The following is a 19,098-nucleotide window of genomic DNA, read 5'->3' on the forward strand; positions in this document are numbered from 1 at the left end:
ACATTGAGACGCGAATGTCACCTAAGCACTGGCTAGACACGGTGCCTGCTTCTCTTTTATAGAGCCAGCAGGCAGTCAGCTTAACATGAAGTCACTATGCGACTTTCAAATAACATCACATTGAGACGCGAATGTCACCTAAGCACTGGCTGGGCACGGTGCCTGCTTCTCTTTTATAGAGCCAGCAGGCAGCCAGCTTAACATGAAGTCACTTTATGACTTTCAAATAACATCACATCGAGACGCGAATGTCACCTAAGCACTGGCTGGGCACTGTGCCTGTTTCTCTTTTATAGAGCCAGCAGGCAGCCAGCTTAACATGAAGTCACTATGCGACTTTCAAATAACATCACATCGAGACGCGAGTGTCACCTAAGCACTGGCTGGGCACGGTGCCTGCTTCTCTTTTATAGTACCAGCAGGCAGCCAGCTTAACATGAAGTCACTATGCGACTATGAAGTCACTTTGCGACTTTCAAATCACATCACATGTACATATGGCTTTAATATTGAATGTTTCATATTCTGTCTATTTTGTTTAAATTATTTCGTTTTTCATTTATGCGCGTATAGTAACTATGGTTCAAGGGATCCCGACAAGTTTCGTGATCACGAAATGTTAATTTATGTATTCGAGATAAATTCGGTTATTTTTTACTGGTTATAGAATAATAATAATAGTTCAGTGGTCCCGAAAAATATCGGTATCCCGGAAGTAAAATTTTAAAATCCCGAAAATAAATTAAGATAAGTTTGTTAATTGAAATTTCTACTTTAATTATGAATAGATCATGTTATATCAGTTTTGGTGTTATTTATGCATGTAGTAAGAATAATTCAGAGGGCCCCGACAAGTTTCGAAATCCTGAAATTTAATTTTGTTTAAAAATAATAAATTCGGTTGTTTTTTTTACAGATTATGAAATAATAATATTCTATATGATGCCGAAAAGTATCGGGATCCCGAAATTAACATTTTAAAATCCCGAAATTTAAATTTATTTAAAAAGTAATAAATTCGGTTATTTTTTACTGATTATTTAATAATAATAGACCATATGATCCCGAAAAAATCGGGATCCCGAAATTAACATTTTGAAATACCGAAATTTAGTTTTTGCAAAACAAATGCATGAAAAATTTTGCATCAATACTTTTTGTAATGAAATTGTGCGTTATTTAAATTAATTATCCACAACCATATACTTCATTATGCCAGCAAATCTGTCCATTTATGCGAATGTTAAAGTTCTGTAGGTTCTTTTTAAACAAGTCATTGAGTATAATACAAACATATTTATATAAATCACTGCATTGCCAATGGTTGTTTACCTTGTCAAAGGCAAGGCGGTTGGCCTGCATTATGCAACCGACAAAATGACACAACTAACTAACTGATGCGTGGCGCTTCATACATACAGATGAAGCGGCAAACACCGAATGGAATATAGAATAAGATTCTACATGTCGACACACATACATACATACAAATGTGTGTACGTGTGTTGCTAATATGCAAATATGTATGTATAACGCGTGCAGCCCAATACGCTAGCATACGAGCGAGAGTATGGGAGCAGAAGCTAGACATAAGCAAATACAACAAAGCGGCTTAATTGAGGTCTTGGTCAAGAACGACACAGAAAATGACGTTTAATAGACGCTATATAGACATACATATGTACATACATATGTATTTGTATGACTGACTGGCTTCCGCGCAAACGCAACGCTGATTTAACGGCTAAAGACGCTTCCGCGCACTTGCTCACATGCGTACAAACACATACTAATGCGAATTTGCATGAAAACAGTTAAAATTTGGTTTAACGTTTCGTTGTTTGTACTCGTATGTATATATTTATAGATGTGGTACACAGTGGCAGGCCGCCGCTGTTTTTAATTGTTGGCTAAGAAGCTGATAATTGTTGGCCCATATATGGGGCCTTACTGCACACTCATGTACATATGTATGTATATGAATATGTACAAAGGCCAAAAATTTTGTTATCAAAATATTTATGACACGCAATACTCATGTACATACATACATACATATGTATATAGATATGTACACTCGTGGTCAATGGTCAATGGCTAATTACTTTTTATTTTGTTTTAGTACACCTTGGTCAGCTCTGCTGTATTATCCATCCGCGCACTTCAGCTAATATGTTTGTACGTATAATTTATAATCGCGTCGTAAACCCTCTTTGGCTGGCAGCGCTAAGCGTAACTCGCTAATAAAGCTTTCGATATCTTGCAATTCATAAGCGCCTAATATCTTTATAATACATAAGTATGTACATATTTATTACACTAATATGTGTAGGTAATAGTGTATGTATTATTATTTTAACGGAACATTGAACTCTATACTGATACCCTTTAACTTTTGTGGCCCTATTTTAACAGCCAAATGTCCTAAATTTATGAAGCTGAAGTTCTTACATAATGGCACACCGTTGGTTCTGGTCATGGGCTTGACTTTTGTTTTGATGAGTGTTGTATTACACTCAGGCGACGCTTTGAGACCAGGGAAAGTTTGGTATTCTTTCAAAAATCCACTCTATGCAATTCATTGGTTAAAAGATGTTTGTTGAGCTTTTAAAAGCTCTTCGGCCATTTCAAATGGCGTTTCATCGTTTTCTTATTTTCTGGGAATCACATAGAGTCAAGATCTTCAAGGAGAAGAACCCTACATATTTCACACTCTCTTTAGAATGTATTTAAAATCGAACTAGGTTTCGACAGGCTTAGTTTCAGATCAGATCGGACTTGGATCAGTATGCTTTAAAACAACCAGGTCTACTAAAACAAATATTGCGTAAAATAATGGGGATATTATTTAAGGGAATTGGGTTACTATCAAACCTGATCCCTTCTAGTTCAATTCCACTAAGCTCCCTTGTTTTTTTCTCGAACCTGAGACTGTGTGAAGCTTTGAAATAAACACTAAAAACTACTGAGTTTCTTCGGCAAACCTGAGTCCATGTGAATTTGGCTTAATATAGATCAGCTTAGGGTTGTCTTACTAGTTGAGGCGATACTACCTTCTACCAAACCAAATTTGACAAGGGCTGACCGATCTACAACAGTCGGGTTTACGTGACCAGAAGGGATCAGCCAAGAACTATCAACTCGGCAGCATTCCTGCGAAATACTTCAGGGATCTTTTTTTTGCCACTACAACAACAACGAGGGTACTGTCAGATGCCATCTTATAAGGTGCAAAGTTTTAACCGCGATTGCATAAAGGAATTGTATTAAAAAAGTCTATCTGAGTAAAAAAATAATTTATTGCCGATCTGAGGTCGGAAAAATGGAAAGGCGGTTGAATTTTTAAGGGTTAAAAGCGGTTTATCTTTCGAAAATATAGCAGCCTTAGCTGAGAGAAATCGACCGTGGAGAATCGATTCCACGCCAAACGACTTGTCGCATTTTACGTCGAGATCTTAAATTGAAAGCGTATAAAACATGGCTTCGCTCGGTGAGCTCTTGAAAAGTTCCTAGAAGATCCAACGATCCAACGTTTTCGATTTAAATTTTGTTAAGCAATGAGACCCTTCTCTATCTCAATGGGTATGTAAGCAAGTAAAATTGCCGTATTTGGGACGAACACAAACCTCAAAACATTCAAGAGCTGCCATTTCTTACAGAAAAAACAACGGTTTGCTGTGGTTTGTAGGCCGGTGGAATCATCGGTACATATTTTTTCAAAAATGTGTCGGTGAACGGAACCGTCTATTTGATGCCTGAATGGAAGCTCGTGATCTCAGCGACATTTGGTTTAACAAGACAGAGCCACTTTCTACACATCGCATCAATCAATGGTTTTATTGAGCGAACACTTCAGTGAGCAAATAATTTCACGTTTTGAGTCGGTCGATTGGCCATCAAGATCGTGTGATATCACACCGTTAGACTTTCTCCTGTGGGGAAAAATAAAGTCTAAAGCCTTTGCGGTTAATCCCGTTTCAATTCAGGATTTGGAGCAAACATCACGCGTGTCATTCGCCAGTTACCAATCGAAATGCTCGAATGAGTCATCGAAAATTGGACTCAACGGATGGACCATCTGCGACGTAGCCGCATGCCAAAGCATGTTCTTTCGAATGGTAAAAACATTCCCCAAAAATATTTTTTTTTATTTTCTTTATCCTTTCTTCCAATTGGATTTTCGAGATATCAGTACAGATCATCATCAGATTTGTAACCAAATTTTTTTGGAAAACATATTTAGTGGATTTTTGCAAAAAAAAAGTAATTCATTAATTATACATATGTGGGAAATTTTCATAATATTTCACATATTTCTATTTTTTTGTGACTTTTACAACTGCACTACCTACTAAACCTTTTGTTAAGCCAAGCTCTTGAAATCTTGCAATGTCGTGGTACTGGAATAATGAATTACCAATGCGATTACTTAGTTGCTCAAAACAACTTGCAGAAATTCTGCGCACGTAGTTAACGTAGTAATTGCAGTAAGTATGTATTGGTGAATATACACATATGTATACATACATACATACGTACTTTGTATAAAAACGAACTCCATAACCTCAGCTTGGCTTGCTTATTAGTAAAATTCGATCGCGTTGACTACAAGACGTACTTAACAACAAGATCGTTTCGAAGATTAATAAGTGTGGACAAGCCGCATAGTATAAATTTCAATATTTGTATGTATGTATGTATGTATGTATGTATGTTTGTGTGTATACACAAGTATAGTTCTATTTAAAAATTGCACTGATTAATACAAACAGCTATCAAATATATATTGAAATAATCACAAAGTACTTTGCACGTAATGCTCTAATAAAAATTTGTAAATATGTTAATTAATATATTTATAATCGTACTATATATAAATAATACTATATGCAATCAAATAACTGTTTTATTTTTTGTCTATAAATGCCATATGCCTATATGAAGTTAATAATGCAAAATGATTTCAACAAATCAGAGGTTGTTTTTTTGCAATATTGGTACCCTGTAGGAAAAGTTTGCCTGAGTGAAAAGTATTTTTTTTAATATTATAATATTTGTAGTCTTATTTACTAAACATTTTCATCATAAATTTTTTTTAAATGTTCGGATTCTAATTTTTTAACAGATTACATGGGTTTCACGGCTTCAAAATATTATTATTTTTTTATTGTACTGTTTAATTCAAATTATATATTATAACTATAATTATTTAATTAACAAATTAAAGAATATTGTTTTCCCAAGTTGATCGGAGTAATAGTTTTGGAAATACGGCCCTGAAAAGTTGAGTGCTCGCGTTCAACTATATATTCACTTAAGGGGTTAATGGGTTTACGGGTTTTAAAAAATTTGTTTAATGACGTATTAAATTCAACAACACCTCTGAAATAATGTCCTAAATTTTCATGTTGATCTGAGTAATAGTTTCGGAGATACCACCTAGAGAAGTTACTCTCGAGGCTAGCTAGGCTAAGTGCGCCATTTTTAAACGCATATTTCTCGAAACTGTGTTTTTGAAGTAGCTTGGCAAGATTTCTCGAGAACTACTTTCATGAAATTTTACACAGTTCATTGAGATACAATTCTTAAAGACTTGGACGAAGGATTTTTTTCGATTACAACTATTTTCAAAAAAAAGTGTCGTAATTTTCACTGAAATTTTAATTTTTTTGTAAGAATGTCGGCCAAAAATACAGTTTTTTTCCTATGTCCAAGTCCTAAGTTAAGGTTTTAACTAAAACATGAATTTTTTTCACTTTAGATGATCATTTAAGGAGGTATCCTGCCAAGGCGGAGTTTAAAATATTTTTTTTCAAAAATTTCAGAATTTATTTGTTTTTTTTTGTAAGAAAAATAAATTGAAAGTAAGCCTTGCTTTGTTCGAGGAAACCCATGTAACCAAAAATTCAAAATTCCTACAGGGATTGCTGTATATCACATTTTTGCCATATGCATATTCTTTATGTAATTAAAGCTAGTAAACAATAATAAATATTTTTCGTATTACAATTCGTCTGCTTATCAGCTCTTCGCTTGCGAAAATAACGAAAAAGAATAATAATTTTAAACAGCTGCTGTCTCATAAATACATACATATGTATGTGTCTATGTATGCAAGATGGAAAATTTACTGTTATTGAGGCCTATAAACCCCGAGACACATTTGTTTCATAATTCTACTTATTTTGTAGTATTTATTTTTGATTTGCCTTTGTATTGATCTTATATTTAAACTAACATTTTCTGCTGTATTCGAAGCTGATCGCTCTCTTATCTAAACTGAGACTGATAACCCTTTAGCTTTGTGCTTTTAACATTTGATACTTTGTTGCTGTTAGTATCTGGATGATTGAGTGCTACAAAGTGGCATACTTTCTGAAACTTTTACTTTGTTAAAAACTAAGTGAGTTGATAAAGCAGTTCCTTGAACCCGCAAAAATTACAATTTACGGTCTAAATGGGTATGATCTAATCAGCAGTCTCAAAATATAAATGTGTATATATGTATAAAGCGGAAGAAATTCTTCAAATGTGCATATGTATGTACATAGATCCGGGATGTATAAGTGTCTAGACTTATACTTACAAACAACTTATTAAGGAATCCAAATATTGAAGCAAAATTTTGTTTTGAAACAGCAATTTATTCTGCTAAGTTGATATGACTGCCCTTAATTACTATGCCAAATATCAGCGCGATCTGTTAACCAGTTAAGTGGGATAAAAATATCGAACAAAGAATTTGTCTCAAATTTTGTATTTCTAACTAAATTTCGTGTGCGAAATCGTTGCGAATATTGCAAAAGGCTTGCGGTGTTTCGGCTTTATCAAAAACACAAGCCTACGGATGGTACAAAGCCTTCAAAGACGGTCGAGAGATTGTTGAAGACATGCCTCGATCTGGACGACGTTCGACCTCTTCAATTGATGAGAATATTAAGAAAGTGAAAGATATGGTGCTTGTCAGGCAAATGTTCGACATCTCTCGCAAGTCGACTCGAATGATTTTGCTGTATATTTCGGTAAAGCTAAGTTTTTTTCAAAAAGAACCACGATTGTGACCGAATTTAAAGCCAAAAACGCAATGAAGACCATCGATCAATCACCGTACTCACCACATTTGGATTCGTGTGATTTTTTCTTGTTCGCCAAACTGAAATTGCTGCTCCGTGGAACCCGTTTTCAGTCGATCGAAAACATAAAACAAAATTCGCTTAAGGAGCTTCCTAAAAAGTGCTTATGAAAAGTGATACGAGGAATGGAAAAAACGTTGGCCTTATTACATCTCGTGGGGTTTACTTTGAAGGCGAGAAAGTCGATCGAAGAGATAAAACAAAATTCGCTTTCGGAGCTTAATAAAAAGAGCTCATTAAAAGTGTTTCTATGACTGAAAAAATCGTTGACATAAGTATATTACATCTGGTGTGGATTACTATGAAGGCGAGAAAATAAATATTAATGAATAAATTATGATGATTCTACAGGATTATATAGGTTTTCTTATAGGATATTGTACTATTAAGCGTCTTAGTGAGGGAGCGCTATAAATACAACAAAGGTTTTCAGTCGATCAAATCTAGCGCATTGTCGAAAATCGAACAAAAAACTGGCATAAACAAACAGTGAAAATAAGTAGAATAAATTAGAACACTTTCGTTTAATGAATTCTAATACTTTTTGCAGCCTTTTACTTCTTTATGTATATTTTTTTTGGAAAGAAAACATAAGTCAAATAAAGAAAAAGGCATATTTTAAGGGGTTACATGAGCTTACGGGTTTCAAAATCGAGTGTTTTATGTCTTATTAAATTCAAAAACACCTCTAGGCTGCTGTCCTAAATTTTCAAGTTAATCCAAGTAATAGTTTCGGCGATACAGCCTTGAGACTTGTGCGCTCGAGGCTAGCAAGGCTAAGTCCGCCATCTTTAAACGCTTTTTTCTCGAAAGTGTGTTTTTGATATTGGTTGGCAAGATTTCTCGAGAACTACTCAACCGATTTTCATGAAATTTTACACAGGTCTTTGAGTTACAATGCATAAAGACTTGGACGAAGGAATTTTTTTTCGACTACTATCATTTGAAAAAAAAAAAAATATCGCGAAATTTTCACTGAAATTTTAAGTTCTAAGTTAAGGTTTTAACGAAAACACGTATTTTTTCACTTTAGGTGATCGTAAAAAGAGTTATTCTGCCAACACGGCGCATCTTTTTTTTCGAAGGGCTCACCGGAAATGGCGTCACAAAGGCCGAGTTTACAATTTTTTTTTCAAAAATTTCAGAATTTCTTTGTTAATAGTGTTTGTAACACTAAAAAATTCGAATAAAATATTTAATTTTTTATATGAGAAAAAATTGTTGAAAAAAGGCTGCTTTTTCCGCAGAAAACCCACGTAATCCCTTAAACAAACCAACTTTTGTCGCTCACTGTGTGCTTAAGTACGTATTAATAAACATTCAAAGAAAATGTTAAGTATAACAAAATATTCGATGGCATTCAATGCACATGTACGTATGCATGTATATTCTGCTGTCATGCCTTAAACTTTTTGAGTTATCATCAGCGTCACCTTCGTATGCGATCGAGAACTAATTAGTATGTATGCACTTGCGCCATGCTAAGTATTAACTATATCGTCTACGGAAATTTGCATATTCTCAATTTCGGCATTTCTGTGATTTATTATGCTACACAATTGTTTTTGCCGCACAAATGAAAAGTAATGTTTTATGTATGTATTTTCAATGTTTTTGTTTTTGGCTGCTATTTCAGTGTTCTTTTGCACCGCCAGCACACCGTCCTTAAACCTTTTCGATTTTTCACTTGACCTACCTTTTCGAGCGCGCTCTGTGGATAGAAATGGCAAGCACGTAGAAATATCACTAGAAATTCATCGTCATCTTTGTAATTAATATCTGTGGCAGCATGCAGGAGTTCGCGCAGCTCCTTGATCGCGGCCTCTTTGACTTCGGGCGTCTCGCGCAGCTCATTTTTGGCGATCTCTACCGTTTCGGGTTTCAAGTAACCAATGCGTATATTGAACGCTTCCTCGCTGTTCGCATTCGACATGTTATGTGATGTGTGTTTGCTTTTGTTGTTGGTTGGTAACTGCGGAGAATCGGGAATTTTTATTATGAGCGCAAAAGTTGTTAAGTTTTTTTTTTGTTTTTTTTCTATGTCTATGGTACACGCACGACGTTGGCAGTCAGTAACTTTATTGCTTTTAATGCACGAAGAGTCGAAAAATTAACTAGACTTAAAATTGTCTACAAATTTAATGCACTGCAATTATCAAGATGCGTTTTAAAGATAAACCATAATTTGTTTACGGAAACTAACATTCGAGGATCACTCAACGTAGACGTGCGTGCCTTTGCGTATTGTCAGCGTGCAAAAAGTAATCACCTGTAATTGTAAACAATTTACGTTTCACGTTTGTTTGTTTTTATGCGCACTCTTCTAGGGTACACACTCCAATTGAGGGCGTTAGTTTTTGATGTGCGCTTTTGAAATTCAACGGTTTAAAAGTACTAAACAAGTATGGCGTATTTACACTTCCACATCCGTCGGCACATTTGAGTCAACTGAAATTTGCTTTGCTATTTGGGAGCCTTGCAAGTTCGCTTCGCTTGTTGATGAATGCTAAAAGACGATCAACGATCGACGTTCAACCGGCGTCGGTGTTGGCGTTGGCGTCGCGGCTTAGCAGACGCGCTGCTTAGTCAAACGCGATGGTAGCTGTGGCGTCTTGTGAGTTTTTGTTTAATGATAAGTATGTTGTTGTTGTTTGACGCCCGGTCTCAGAGGCGTTGAACGCCGAAATTTTAGCTGATAGCGGCGAGCGTGGTGTTAGGTATACACGCTTGAATGGTTTCTGATGTTAGTAGTAGCGCTGACTAAGTAATAACCCAATGAGCTAGCGGCGACCAATTGTTTAATATCAACTTTAAGAATTTTGTTTCAACAAATCATTCAAATAATTTTAAATAAAACCAAGAATTTTATAAAAAAAAACAAATTTTATAAAAAAAACAAAAGTAAATTTGACAACAAATAAACTTGTTGATTCAGAAAAGAGTTTTCCACATTAAAAAAAAATAAATAAAAAATATTGGAAATGAACAAAAAATATCTCAGGAAACGGCTAGACAATATTGTTTTCTAATTTATAGAGCTATTTTAGTATATCTTAAGGCATTACATTCTTCAACGGGTTTCAAAAAATTATTTTTTTACTGTCCTATTAAATTCTACAATACCTCTGGAATATTGTCCTAAATTTGCAAGTTGATCCGAGTAATAGTTTCGGAGATACAGCCTTGAGAACTTGTACGCTCGAGTCTAGCTAGGCTAAGTGCGCCGTTTTTAGACACGTTTTTCTCGAAACTGTGTTTTTGAAGTCGGTTAGCAGGATTTTGCGAGAACTACTCAACCGAGAACTGAAATTTTAGACAGGTCTTTCAGATACAATTCTTAAAAACTTGGACGAAGAATTCTTTTTTCGGTTATATCTATTTGAAAAAAAAACCCCGAAATTTTCACTGAAATTTTAATGTTTTTGTAAAAATGTCTGTCAAAAATCCAATTTTCAGTTTGTTTTCTTCGTCTAAGTTCTAAGTTAAGGTTTTAACTAAAACACGTATTTTTTTCTTTAGATGATCCTGTAAAGAGTTTTCCTGCCAACGCGGGCTCATATTTTTTCCGAGGGATCACCGGAAATGACATCGCATAGCCGAGTTTAAAATATTTTTTTCCAAAAATTTCAGAATTTCTTTTTTATAGTGTTTGTTTGTAACAATAAAATATTCTAAAAAAATATTTCTTGTTTTATACGAAAAAAATTGTGTAAAAAGGCTGTTTTATACTCGAGGAAACCCATCTAAACCCTTAACTCAAATCGTTCAATACGACGATGTTGAGAAGAAATAATCCTTGAACCGTATTTTCCGAGGATGAATATGATCATTTAATTCTTAGACAAAGTATGAGATTTTCAAGGAAAGTATAGTCTAAAATACTTCTGATAAAAACTGCAAACCCTGCTTTTGTAAACTAAGACAACAAAATCAGGGTTTGCAGTTTTTGTCAGGAGTAGTTCTCTTTAAGTACACTTTCAGGTCTTTACGGTGATCATTATCGATTTGAATTGATTGTAGTAGACAGTTTTTGTTTTCGAATCAGCACTTCCAAAATACAAATATATAATTGTAAAATACAAATACTTCGAATTCGAGAAAATTTAGTTTCGATTCTAGTTTCAGAAAGCGACAGGTGGTAAGAATATACGAGTATGAGTACAATTAATCAATAACAAGCAATGCTACGACTGTTCGAATAGTATTACTCGGTTGTTATACATACGAACGTTTTCAAACCGAATCTTCGAATAATCGGCTTTCAGGTTATAAGAATAATGTTAAGACCCCTAGTACGTATGTATGTATATAAAATAATTTTTAATAAATAAACTGTTTCTAAAACTTACCAAAATTGTCTCCGCTTTCCATGGAGCTGCTGAATCCTGTAGCAATATCCATATTTTAGTATTAAATTTCAAAACATTTCAGCTTTTGGAGCTTTTAAAATATGTTTTCTCCTGTAATAAACATAAATATGTTTAGAACTTTACTATACACTTTAAAAAATAGAAATTACTTACATTTTGGATATGAAAGTCCTGTTTCTCGCCGAAAAAGTAATTTTTAAAGACTTTATTTTTAGGTAAAGCTCGTAAAAGTTTACAAAATCACTTAGGTGAATCACTTTTTACATATCTAACGGCTTCAAATATTATATAGGACAAATCGATGTCGTTCTAATTGCCTACATTTCGGCGCGTAAGGTAATATTATAAGTGTAATAGAATTTTCTTAGTTGATTCCGATTTAATGAAGTGTTATAGTATTTAAAGGAATTTAAAAAAAAATTGTCTGGGAATGAAATGTCTTCAAATTAGAAAGTTTAAAAAAATATTGAACAAGTTAGTACCCAAATCCAGGCACATTTCTCCCAATTTCACCACTTTATTAGTGCCTTCCGAGTGTCAAAAAATTATTCTTACTTTAAAAAAGCCTAAAAAAAATGGTTGTTCATATTTAAATACATTTCTAAAAATTTGACCCCTTTATCAGTACCTTCCGAAAATAATAATATTGATTAGTTCATATAAACATTTTTGAAGAAAAAAAACTATTTTTCGAGTTTACGCGATCTCTGACAGCGCTAAAAAAGGTCCTAGATATCTTAAAATATACTTTTCCATAAGTTTTTGACGTACAAATGATCTACGGTTGCAAAAAATCAAAAATTGACCAAATGGTGGCTTTTATGATTAGAAAAAAAAACTGGTTGGTGTTTGGATGGAGAAGATATAGAGAACATGCAGACTGAATTTGATACTGTTTAGATCATTTATCAACAGACATATTGGGCTAATTGAACTGAGAACTAAGATAACTCGATTTTTTGTTTTTTTAATTTTACACTAGCTGTGCCCAGTAAGCATTAAGATTTTTTATACTCATTATATTTCTTAAAGCACGAATTTTTGATGGTCTGTTCCCCACTGAGCTTAGTCCTCTTACTCAGATTTCATATAAATTATGCTAGCTTTTAAAGTAACTAAGCCTAAATGCTTATTGGGTTCGGTTCATCAAGCGATCACGTTTGTCTATCGTAAAGGAATACATGCAAGCGACAAAGCTTATCTCCTTGACGAATATAGAAGAAATGCTTGTGTATTTATTGACCCTTAATATTTATAATACATTTCACATTTCTCTTTACTTTCCCCGTTAAAACAAAAATCATATACATACTCTTACATATATACAAAGCAGTACGAATGCTACTGAACAGCATTATTGTCGATCACTTATCGCGTCGCTCTGTTATCAATGCACTCACACATGCGCAAGAGTGTATCGGAAGCAACATTCGGAGCAGCAGCAACAGCGACAGTGGCAGCGCAGTTGCCGATCGTGATGAATTACCAAAATACTGCGATCGTGTTTGGGTTCTTTCTTGAAACGTTCGCTTTGTTGTTGTTTCAATTAGTTATTGATTTAAGCTGCTTCCTGAACTACATACATACATACATTATATGCATTGATATGTGAGTGTGCTTTTACGTGCGCCTCGACACCAATTTGTTCCACTCCTACACCTTCATTGACTTGTGCTTCTTCTTGAAGCCAACGTCGCTGTTGGTGTTTCAAAGGTTGGTTTTGCTTAATTGTGAAATAATTGCAAAGCAATAAATTAGAACTTTGCACCTCGACTTCGCAGTCATTTCGCTATCGCACTAATTATTGACGCTATCGACATTGTGACGGGAATCACTCACTAAATTTCAGCTGTAACGGCAAAGTCCGTAAGAAATAGTTTTGGTGTTGTTGAGACCAAATTTATATGTATATGTATGTACATAAGATACATGGCAGTAAATCTTACTAGCTTTTAATAAGCTCAAATAGTGTGTTAAGGTACAATCTTCTATAAGAATGTACGGCTGCTGGCTTGGCCTCAACAACCGCGCCGTTAGTTCTGCTGTCTCCAGGCTGGACAAAGAAGCGAGGTAAATGGGTCTGTTAGTGAACGAGGGCAAGACGAAATATCTCCTGTCATCAAACAAACAGTCGTCGTACTCGCGACTTGTCTCCCACTGTTGGCAGTCATAACTTCTAAGTCGTAAATAATTTCGTCTATCTTGGAACTAGCGTTTACACTAACAACAACGTCAACCTTGAAATCCTACGCAGAATAACTTTTGTCAACAGGTGCTACTTCGGCCTGACTACGCAATTGAGAAGTAACCTCCTCTCTCGACGAACACAAGACCATACTCTACAAGTCCCTCATCATTCCCGTCCTGCTATATGGTGCACAGGCATGGACGATGACAACATCTGATTAGTCGACGTTACGAGTTTTCGAGAGAAAGGTTCTACGGAAGATTTATGGTCCTTTGCGCTTTGGCAAGAGCGAATACCGTCGTCGATGGAACGATGAGCTGTATGAGATATATGACGACATTGGCATAGTTCAGCGAATTAAAAGGTAGCGGCTATGCTGGCTAGTCATGTCGTCAGAATGGACGTAAACACTTCAGTTCTGAAAGTATTCGATACAGTACTCGCCGGGAGAAGCAGAAGAAGACCTCCACTTTGTTGGAAAGACCAGGTGAAGAATTGGAATCTCTAATTGGCACCAAACAGCGAAAACGAAGAACGACTGAAGTGTGCGAAAGTTCGTTTTTCCTAATGAAATGCTTCTTTGCCGGAAGTGTCGATATTGGACCGCCATAGGATATACACAGCTGTCATACAAACTGATCGATCAAAACCAAGTTCAATTAAGTATGTTAAGTTAACTACGAGTCGTTGAGATTCTTCGTATAACACCAATTTAACATTGGAAAGCTTGGTACAGCAATTAAAACTTTTTTCTAGACGATATAACTGTAAAAATATTGGTGGAACGTCGTATAAAACACTTTATTTCTTAACAAAAATACTTGAATCCAGGGATGTCTCAAGATTATTCGAAGCAAAAACACTCCCAAGAGATATCAATGGTTTTTATTTAATTCATATTCTTTGTTTCCCAAATATTGATTTTGATACATTTGCCAGGTCAAAACTCAACGTTTTTTCTTTCATTGAAAAACATATAATGCAACAATTTGTTAGGTTTTTCGACGTTTATCTCCTCTTTTGAGATCGGACGTTGGCTTTGTCGAAGACTTCAGAATACCCTATGTTTATCTGTCTAACACTGGCTGGACAAATATTTTATTTCTGAGGATCTGTTGTAGTTCTTTCATGGGAAATTGGAAATCGTTTGCTAAATTGTCGTTGGCTATCGGGTTTTCAACACTTTAACGTTATAAAGATTCTCGAAAAGTTGGGTGGTGGCGTTCTAGAACCCAACATAATGACTAATATTTTGCTTTCTGATATTATGGCAAAAAAGTGTTGAATACAAAAAGATATTTTGAAGTAATCAACTCCGAACGTGACCCTCGTTTAGTTTTCTACTACTACAATCTTAAAGTAACTAGTTCGTTTTATCACTTCAAAAGTTTTTTGTTCACAATGAGTCGATTATAGCACAGCAGTATATAGAGTATGCGTCATTTGTGGAGTTCTTTGTAGACACGTAAATATATATGGAAGTATGCATGTTTGCATTCGTCTATATGTGAAAATGTCCAGAGTCCAATTGCATATTTCGTAGCTTCGCTGCATTTGCTACGAGTACTTGTAATACGAGTCAATATACATATGTCAATATATTTGTATCAACACAGTGCGAGTATTTGATTTCATATTTTTTATTTATTTAAAACGTATGTACATAAATTGACTGGTTCGTTGTTGCTTGTTTTCACAAATGTTTATTTTTGATAACAAAGTGTGCCCAGCGGCGATAAGAAGGGGTTAAAGTACAATTTTTGCCTTATATGAAAATAAATAGAAAGCAAATTTCGAATAATAAATTTTTGAACGAAAATTAATTAAAATTGCCAATAAATATTTGGTTCGCCCACAGATTAGTTAATGGATTCTCGAATACTGGTATCAAAAATATCCATAAGGACATTGGATAGGACACATCGGTCCTTTTAGTGTATGAACTCTTGAACTCTTATTCGAGGGAAATGGCTGCATGTACTTGAAGGGTCAGCGAGATCACGAGCTTATCAAAATTGTTTAGCTGATTCTAAAGGGAGTGAAGTAGAAGAAGAAAAGAAAATATCGTCTCGCCATATGCTACTTTGTGCTGTCTAAGGGATAAAACGATCAGCCTTATCAAGAATTATTGTATACAGTCTCTTAAAAATTAAAGTGAAATTCAACACTTACAGTAATGACATTATTTTCTGCTGATAAAGATGGAAAAATTCCAACTTTGGAAGACCTATTAAAGATGGAATTAAGTTTCGCCGGAAGGTGTAGAGTAAGAGAATTTAAAAATGAACACATAACAGAACATTCGAAAATCCTCACCAGCTTCAAACTGAACATTTTTAATCATGTAGTCGCCAAACCAAACTCTGGCGGATTTTTCTCTGCCCACATACCTCTTAGGGAGCTGTGGGTGAATAAAAGCCATTGAAGAAGAAGGGCTGTCAGCCTGTTCACACGACAGTCGGGTCTACGTAACCGGAACGGACCCGGATTTCTTATCCGGTCAAGGACTGTCAACTCGGTAGAGTTCTGCCACTACAGTAACAGCAGCAAGGGGCAGTGAGCTTCTTTACAGATGGGTGAAAGCTTTGGGAGGAAGTTTGGTGGAAGAGTATATTATCAGGAGAGTTCCTTCATCATAATTCATTGTATCATCTTTAGTTTCAGACTCCAAAAGACTAGTCTGAGTGCCAGGACGCAGCGCAATAGAAAGGAACTGTAAAGCTGATAAGCTGGCAAGGAATCTACTCTAGCCTCACCATCAGTAGAATGGGAACTCTTCGTGCGTTTTACTAATGGATACCTGGGCTTCGCGGAAATTTGGCCAGCGCTGGGCTACCATCGGTTCATGTACAATATCCTTTTGGACCTTAAGCGATGCATTAAGCTCTTTGGTGGCTTTAACCGGCCATATCGGCGTCTATGTTGTAAGTTTGAGAATCTTACCAAATGCCAGCTGCAGCAGCTGTATGGAAGAAGACAAGGTGGAATCATAGCAGCATTTGCCTCTTGATTGTTTCGCGTTTGCGATTTTAAGGCTTAAGCACTTAGTAGGTCACTCACTTTCAGATGCCCCACCGAACTGTTGGCAATAGATATTAAATGTCTGAGCAAATTTTTATTAGCCATAAGGCGAGTTGCTGACTTATAAGTTCGAAGAATTGGAGTTTTGTCTTTATGGCATCACAAAGGACTACTTATAGCCGTCCAAGTGCGATCTTTGGATCAGCCATCACACCTAAACTAATCCTAACGCTCAAGGTAATTCATATTATGTCCAAAAATCTGACTATAACTCTACAAAGACTTAGCATGCTTTTCTGTTAAAAAAATGGTAAAATTGAGCAGCTTAGTCTTAGCTCCCATGTACCTTATATATTCGATCTTCTGGTTGACTTTAAACCGCGTATATCGGTCAATATGTAAGAAACTTAAAGAAATTCAGAAATAATATCTTTTTAATAACATTTTATCTTCTTGCCTAAAATCGATGAAATCAGGGCAATATTCCCCCTAGTTTAATACAAAGTTTTGTAACACTTGAGAGCGTTTCATCGCCTTTGATCCCTACAAAATGTTCGGTTTACACCCGAACTTAGCACCTAAGTACTTTCTTTTTTATTTTAAAATCATAAGATTAAACAAAACTAACGGGTTACTAAAAAGTTCTTGGTCGTGAAAAAAAAAAGAATTTCTCGACCAAGAAAGAATCGTAGCATAATTGCGCATGCGAAGGAGGACTTGTTAAGGAAGTATTCCAAATTAAATGTTCTGCGTCAGTTTGAACATGGTATAGTTTGTTCTATTTGCCACTTAGTAAAAGAAAGTGAAATTATGTAAAATAGTGTAATCAGGCATTCGGTTGCTGATAAGCTACAAATTTTTGAAAGTGGAATCAATATGAAATTTACATAGTATATGAAATGTATGTATGTAAATAAAAAATTTTAATGACAATCACTTGTGGATATCGACCAGTATATATAATACATATACATATGTGTGTATGTATGTATATATCATATGTTGAATGTGTGTAGATATTTGATCGTTTCTTATCGATAAGTGTTTAAACGATCATTAATAAAATGTATTGATAAACGAAAATACATGGTAAACGAAATAGCAACAAAACACATACATATATTTATGTTTACGTGTATGCAAGTATAGAGATATAAAGTGAGGTTGATAAACGCAAAAGCAAATAAATATAACATTCTTAAGTATTTCGTCAAGTAGTTTCAATGTACTATATGGAAGTACATTGTATGTCTGTAAGGGTAAATATGTATTGTATAAATGTGGGTATTTTTATATTTTCTGGACTTTGGCCGATGAGTGTTAGGATTACAACGCTTTCAAATTGAAAACAAAAATGAAAAAAATATCCCACAATAAGCTCATACCTACAAATGTTAATACGTATGTATATTTACATAAAGTTCCATAAAGATATAAGCATTGTGGGGAAGGGAAGGTAATAAAATAAAGGGTTTTTCAATAGGGACGCTAGAAAAGTAGACCGATAGAGAAAGCAAACGACGCCATTTATTTTTCCTCTCTTTTGATATTTCTCTATAGTAAAGTTTGCCATTTCATCGTGGAAAGATATACGATATCCAGCAGTGGCCTCAACTTTAAGAGCGCTATGTTCAATTTATGGTCGTCATAATCGTTCTGTAAGATCAACAATTAAGCGTCTAGTCGAAAAATTTGAATCCACAGGCACGGTACAAAATGTTCCCTTGCCAGTGAGACAAAGAAGTGCCCGTAGTCTCAAGAATATTGCTGCCGCTAGCGCATTAATTGAGAAAGACCCAAATCAGTTTCTCACACGTCGTTTTCAAGCGTTGGGCATCTCTGTGACGTCATTGTGGCGAATTTTAAGAAAAGATCTTGGTCTGCATCCTTACTAGAATAAATTGACGTAAGAAATGAAACCGCTTGACCACCAGAATCGTCGTTTGTTCGTGCATTGGGCTGAGCAACAACTTGGAAATGAACCGGATTTTCATCGAAAAATCATCTTCAGCGATGAGGCTCATTTCTGGCTGAATGTTTTACTCAATAAGCAAAATATGCGTTATTGGTCAGACAGCAATCCACACGTACTCCATGAGTCAGTATTGCATCCCGAAAAAATTACGGTTTGGTGCGGATTATGGGCCCGCGGCGCAATTGGGCCATACTTCTTTCGTGATGAACAAGACCAGCACGTTACTGTGAATGGGAATCGCTACCGTTCAATAATAACCGAATATTTTCGGGCCGAATTGAATGATATGGACTTGGCCAATATGTGGTTCCAACAGAACGGCGCTACAAGCCACACAGCGAGCGTTACAATCGATTTATTGAAAACCAAGTTTGGTGAACGTGTTATCTCACGAAATGGCCCAGTCAATTG

General features: G+C 35.3%; 1 protein-coding gene and 1 long non-coding RNA gene across 3 annotated transcripts in view; both read right to left on the reverse strand.

The window, feature by feature from the left end:
* LOC126753575 (clavesin-1) overlaps nucleotides 1–9,602 on the reverse strand; it is a 13,265-nt gene extending 3,663 nt beyond the window's left edge. Inside the window, exons 1-2 of one of the 2 annotated variants that reach the window (XM_050465126.1) lie at nucleotides 9,337–9,602; nucleotides 8,830–9,105 (exon numbers count right to left, since the gene is read on the reverse strand). In XM_050465126.1, coding sequence (XP_050321083.1) covers nucleotides 8,830–9,066 — 237 coding nt within the window. In that variant the 5' untranslated portion in view covers nucleotides 9,067–9,105; nucleotides 9,337–9,602. The remainder of the gene's footprint in view (nucleotides 1–8,829; nucleotides 9,106–9,336) is intronic. The other variant, XM_050465125.1, reaches the window with a different exon arrangement.
* LOC126753576 (uncharacterized) overlaps nucleotides 1–19,098 on the reverse strand; it is a 95,060-nt gene that overhangs the window by 7,477 nt on the left and 68,485 nt on the right. The window lies entirely within an intron of this gene.

This window comes from Bactrocera neohumeralis, chromosome 3 (assembly GCF_024586455.1).
Source record: "Bactrocera neohumeralis isolate Rockhampton chromosome 3, APGP_CSIRO_Bneo_wtdbg2-racon-allhic-juicebox.fasta_v2, whole genome shotgun sequence".
Taxonomy (NCBI): Eukaryota; Metazoa; Arthropoda; class Insecta; order Diptera; family Tephritidae; genus Bactrocera; species Bactrocera neohumeralis.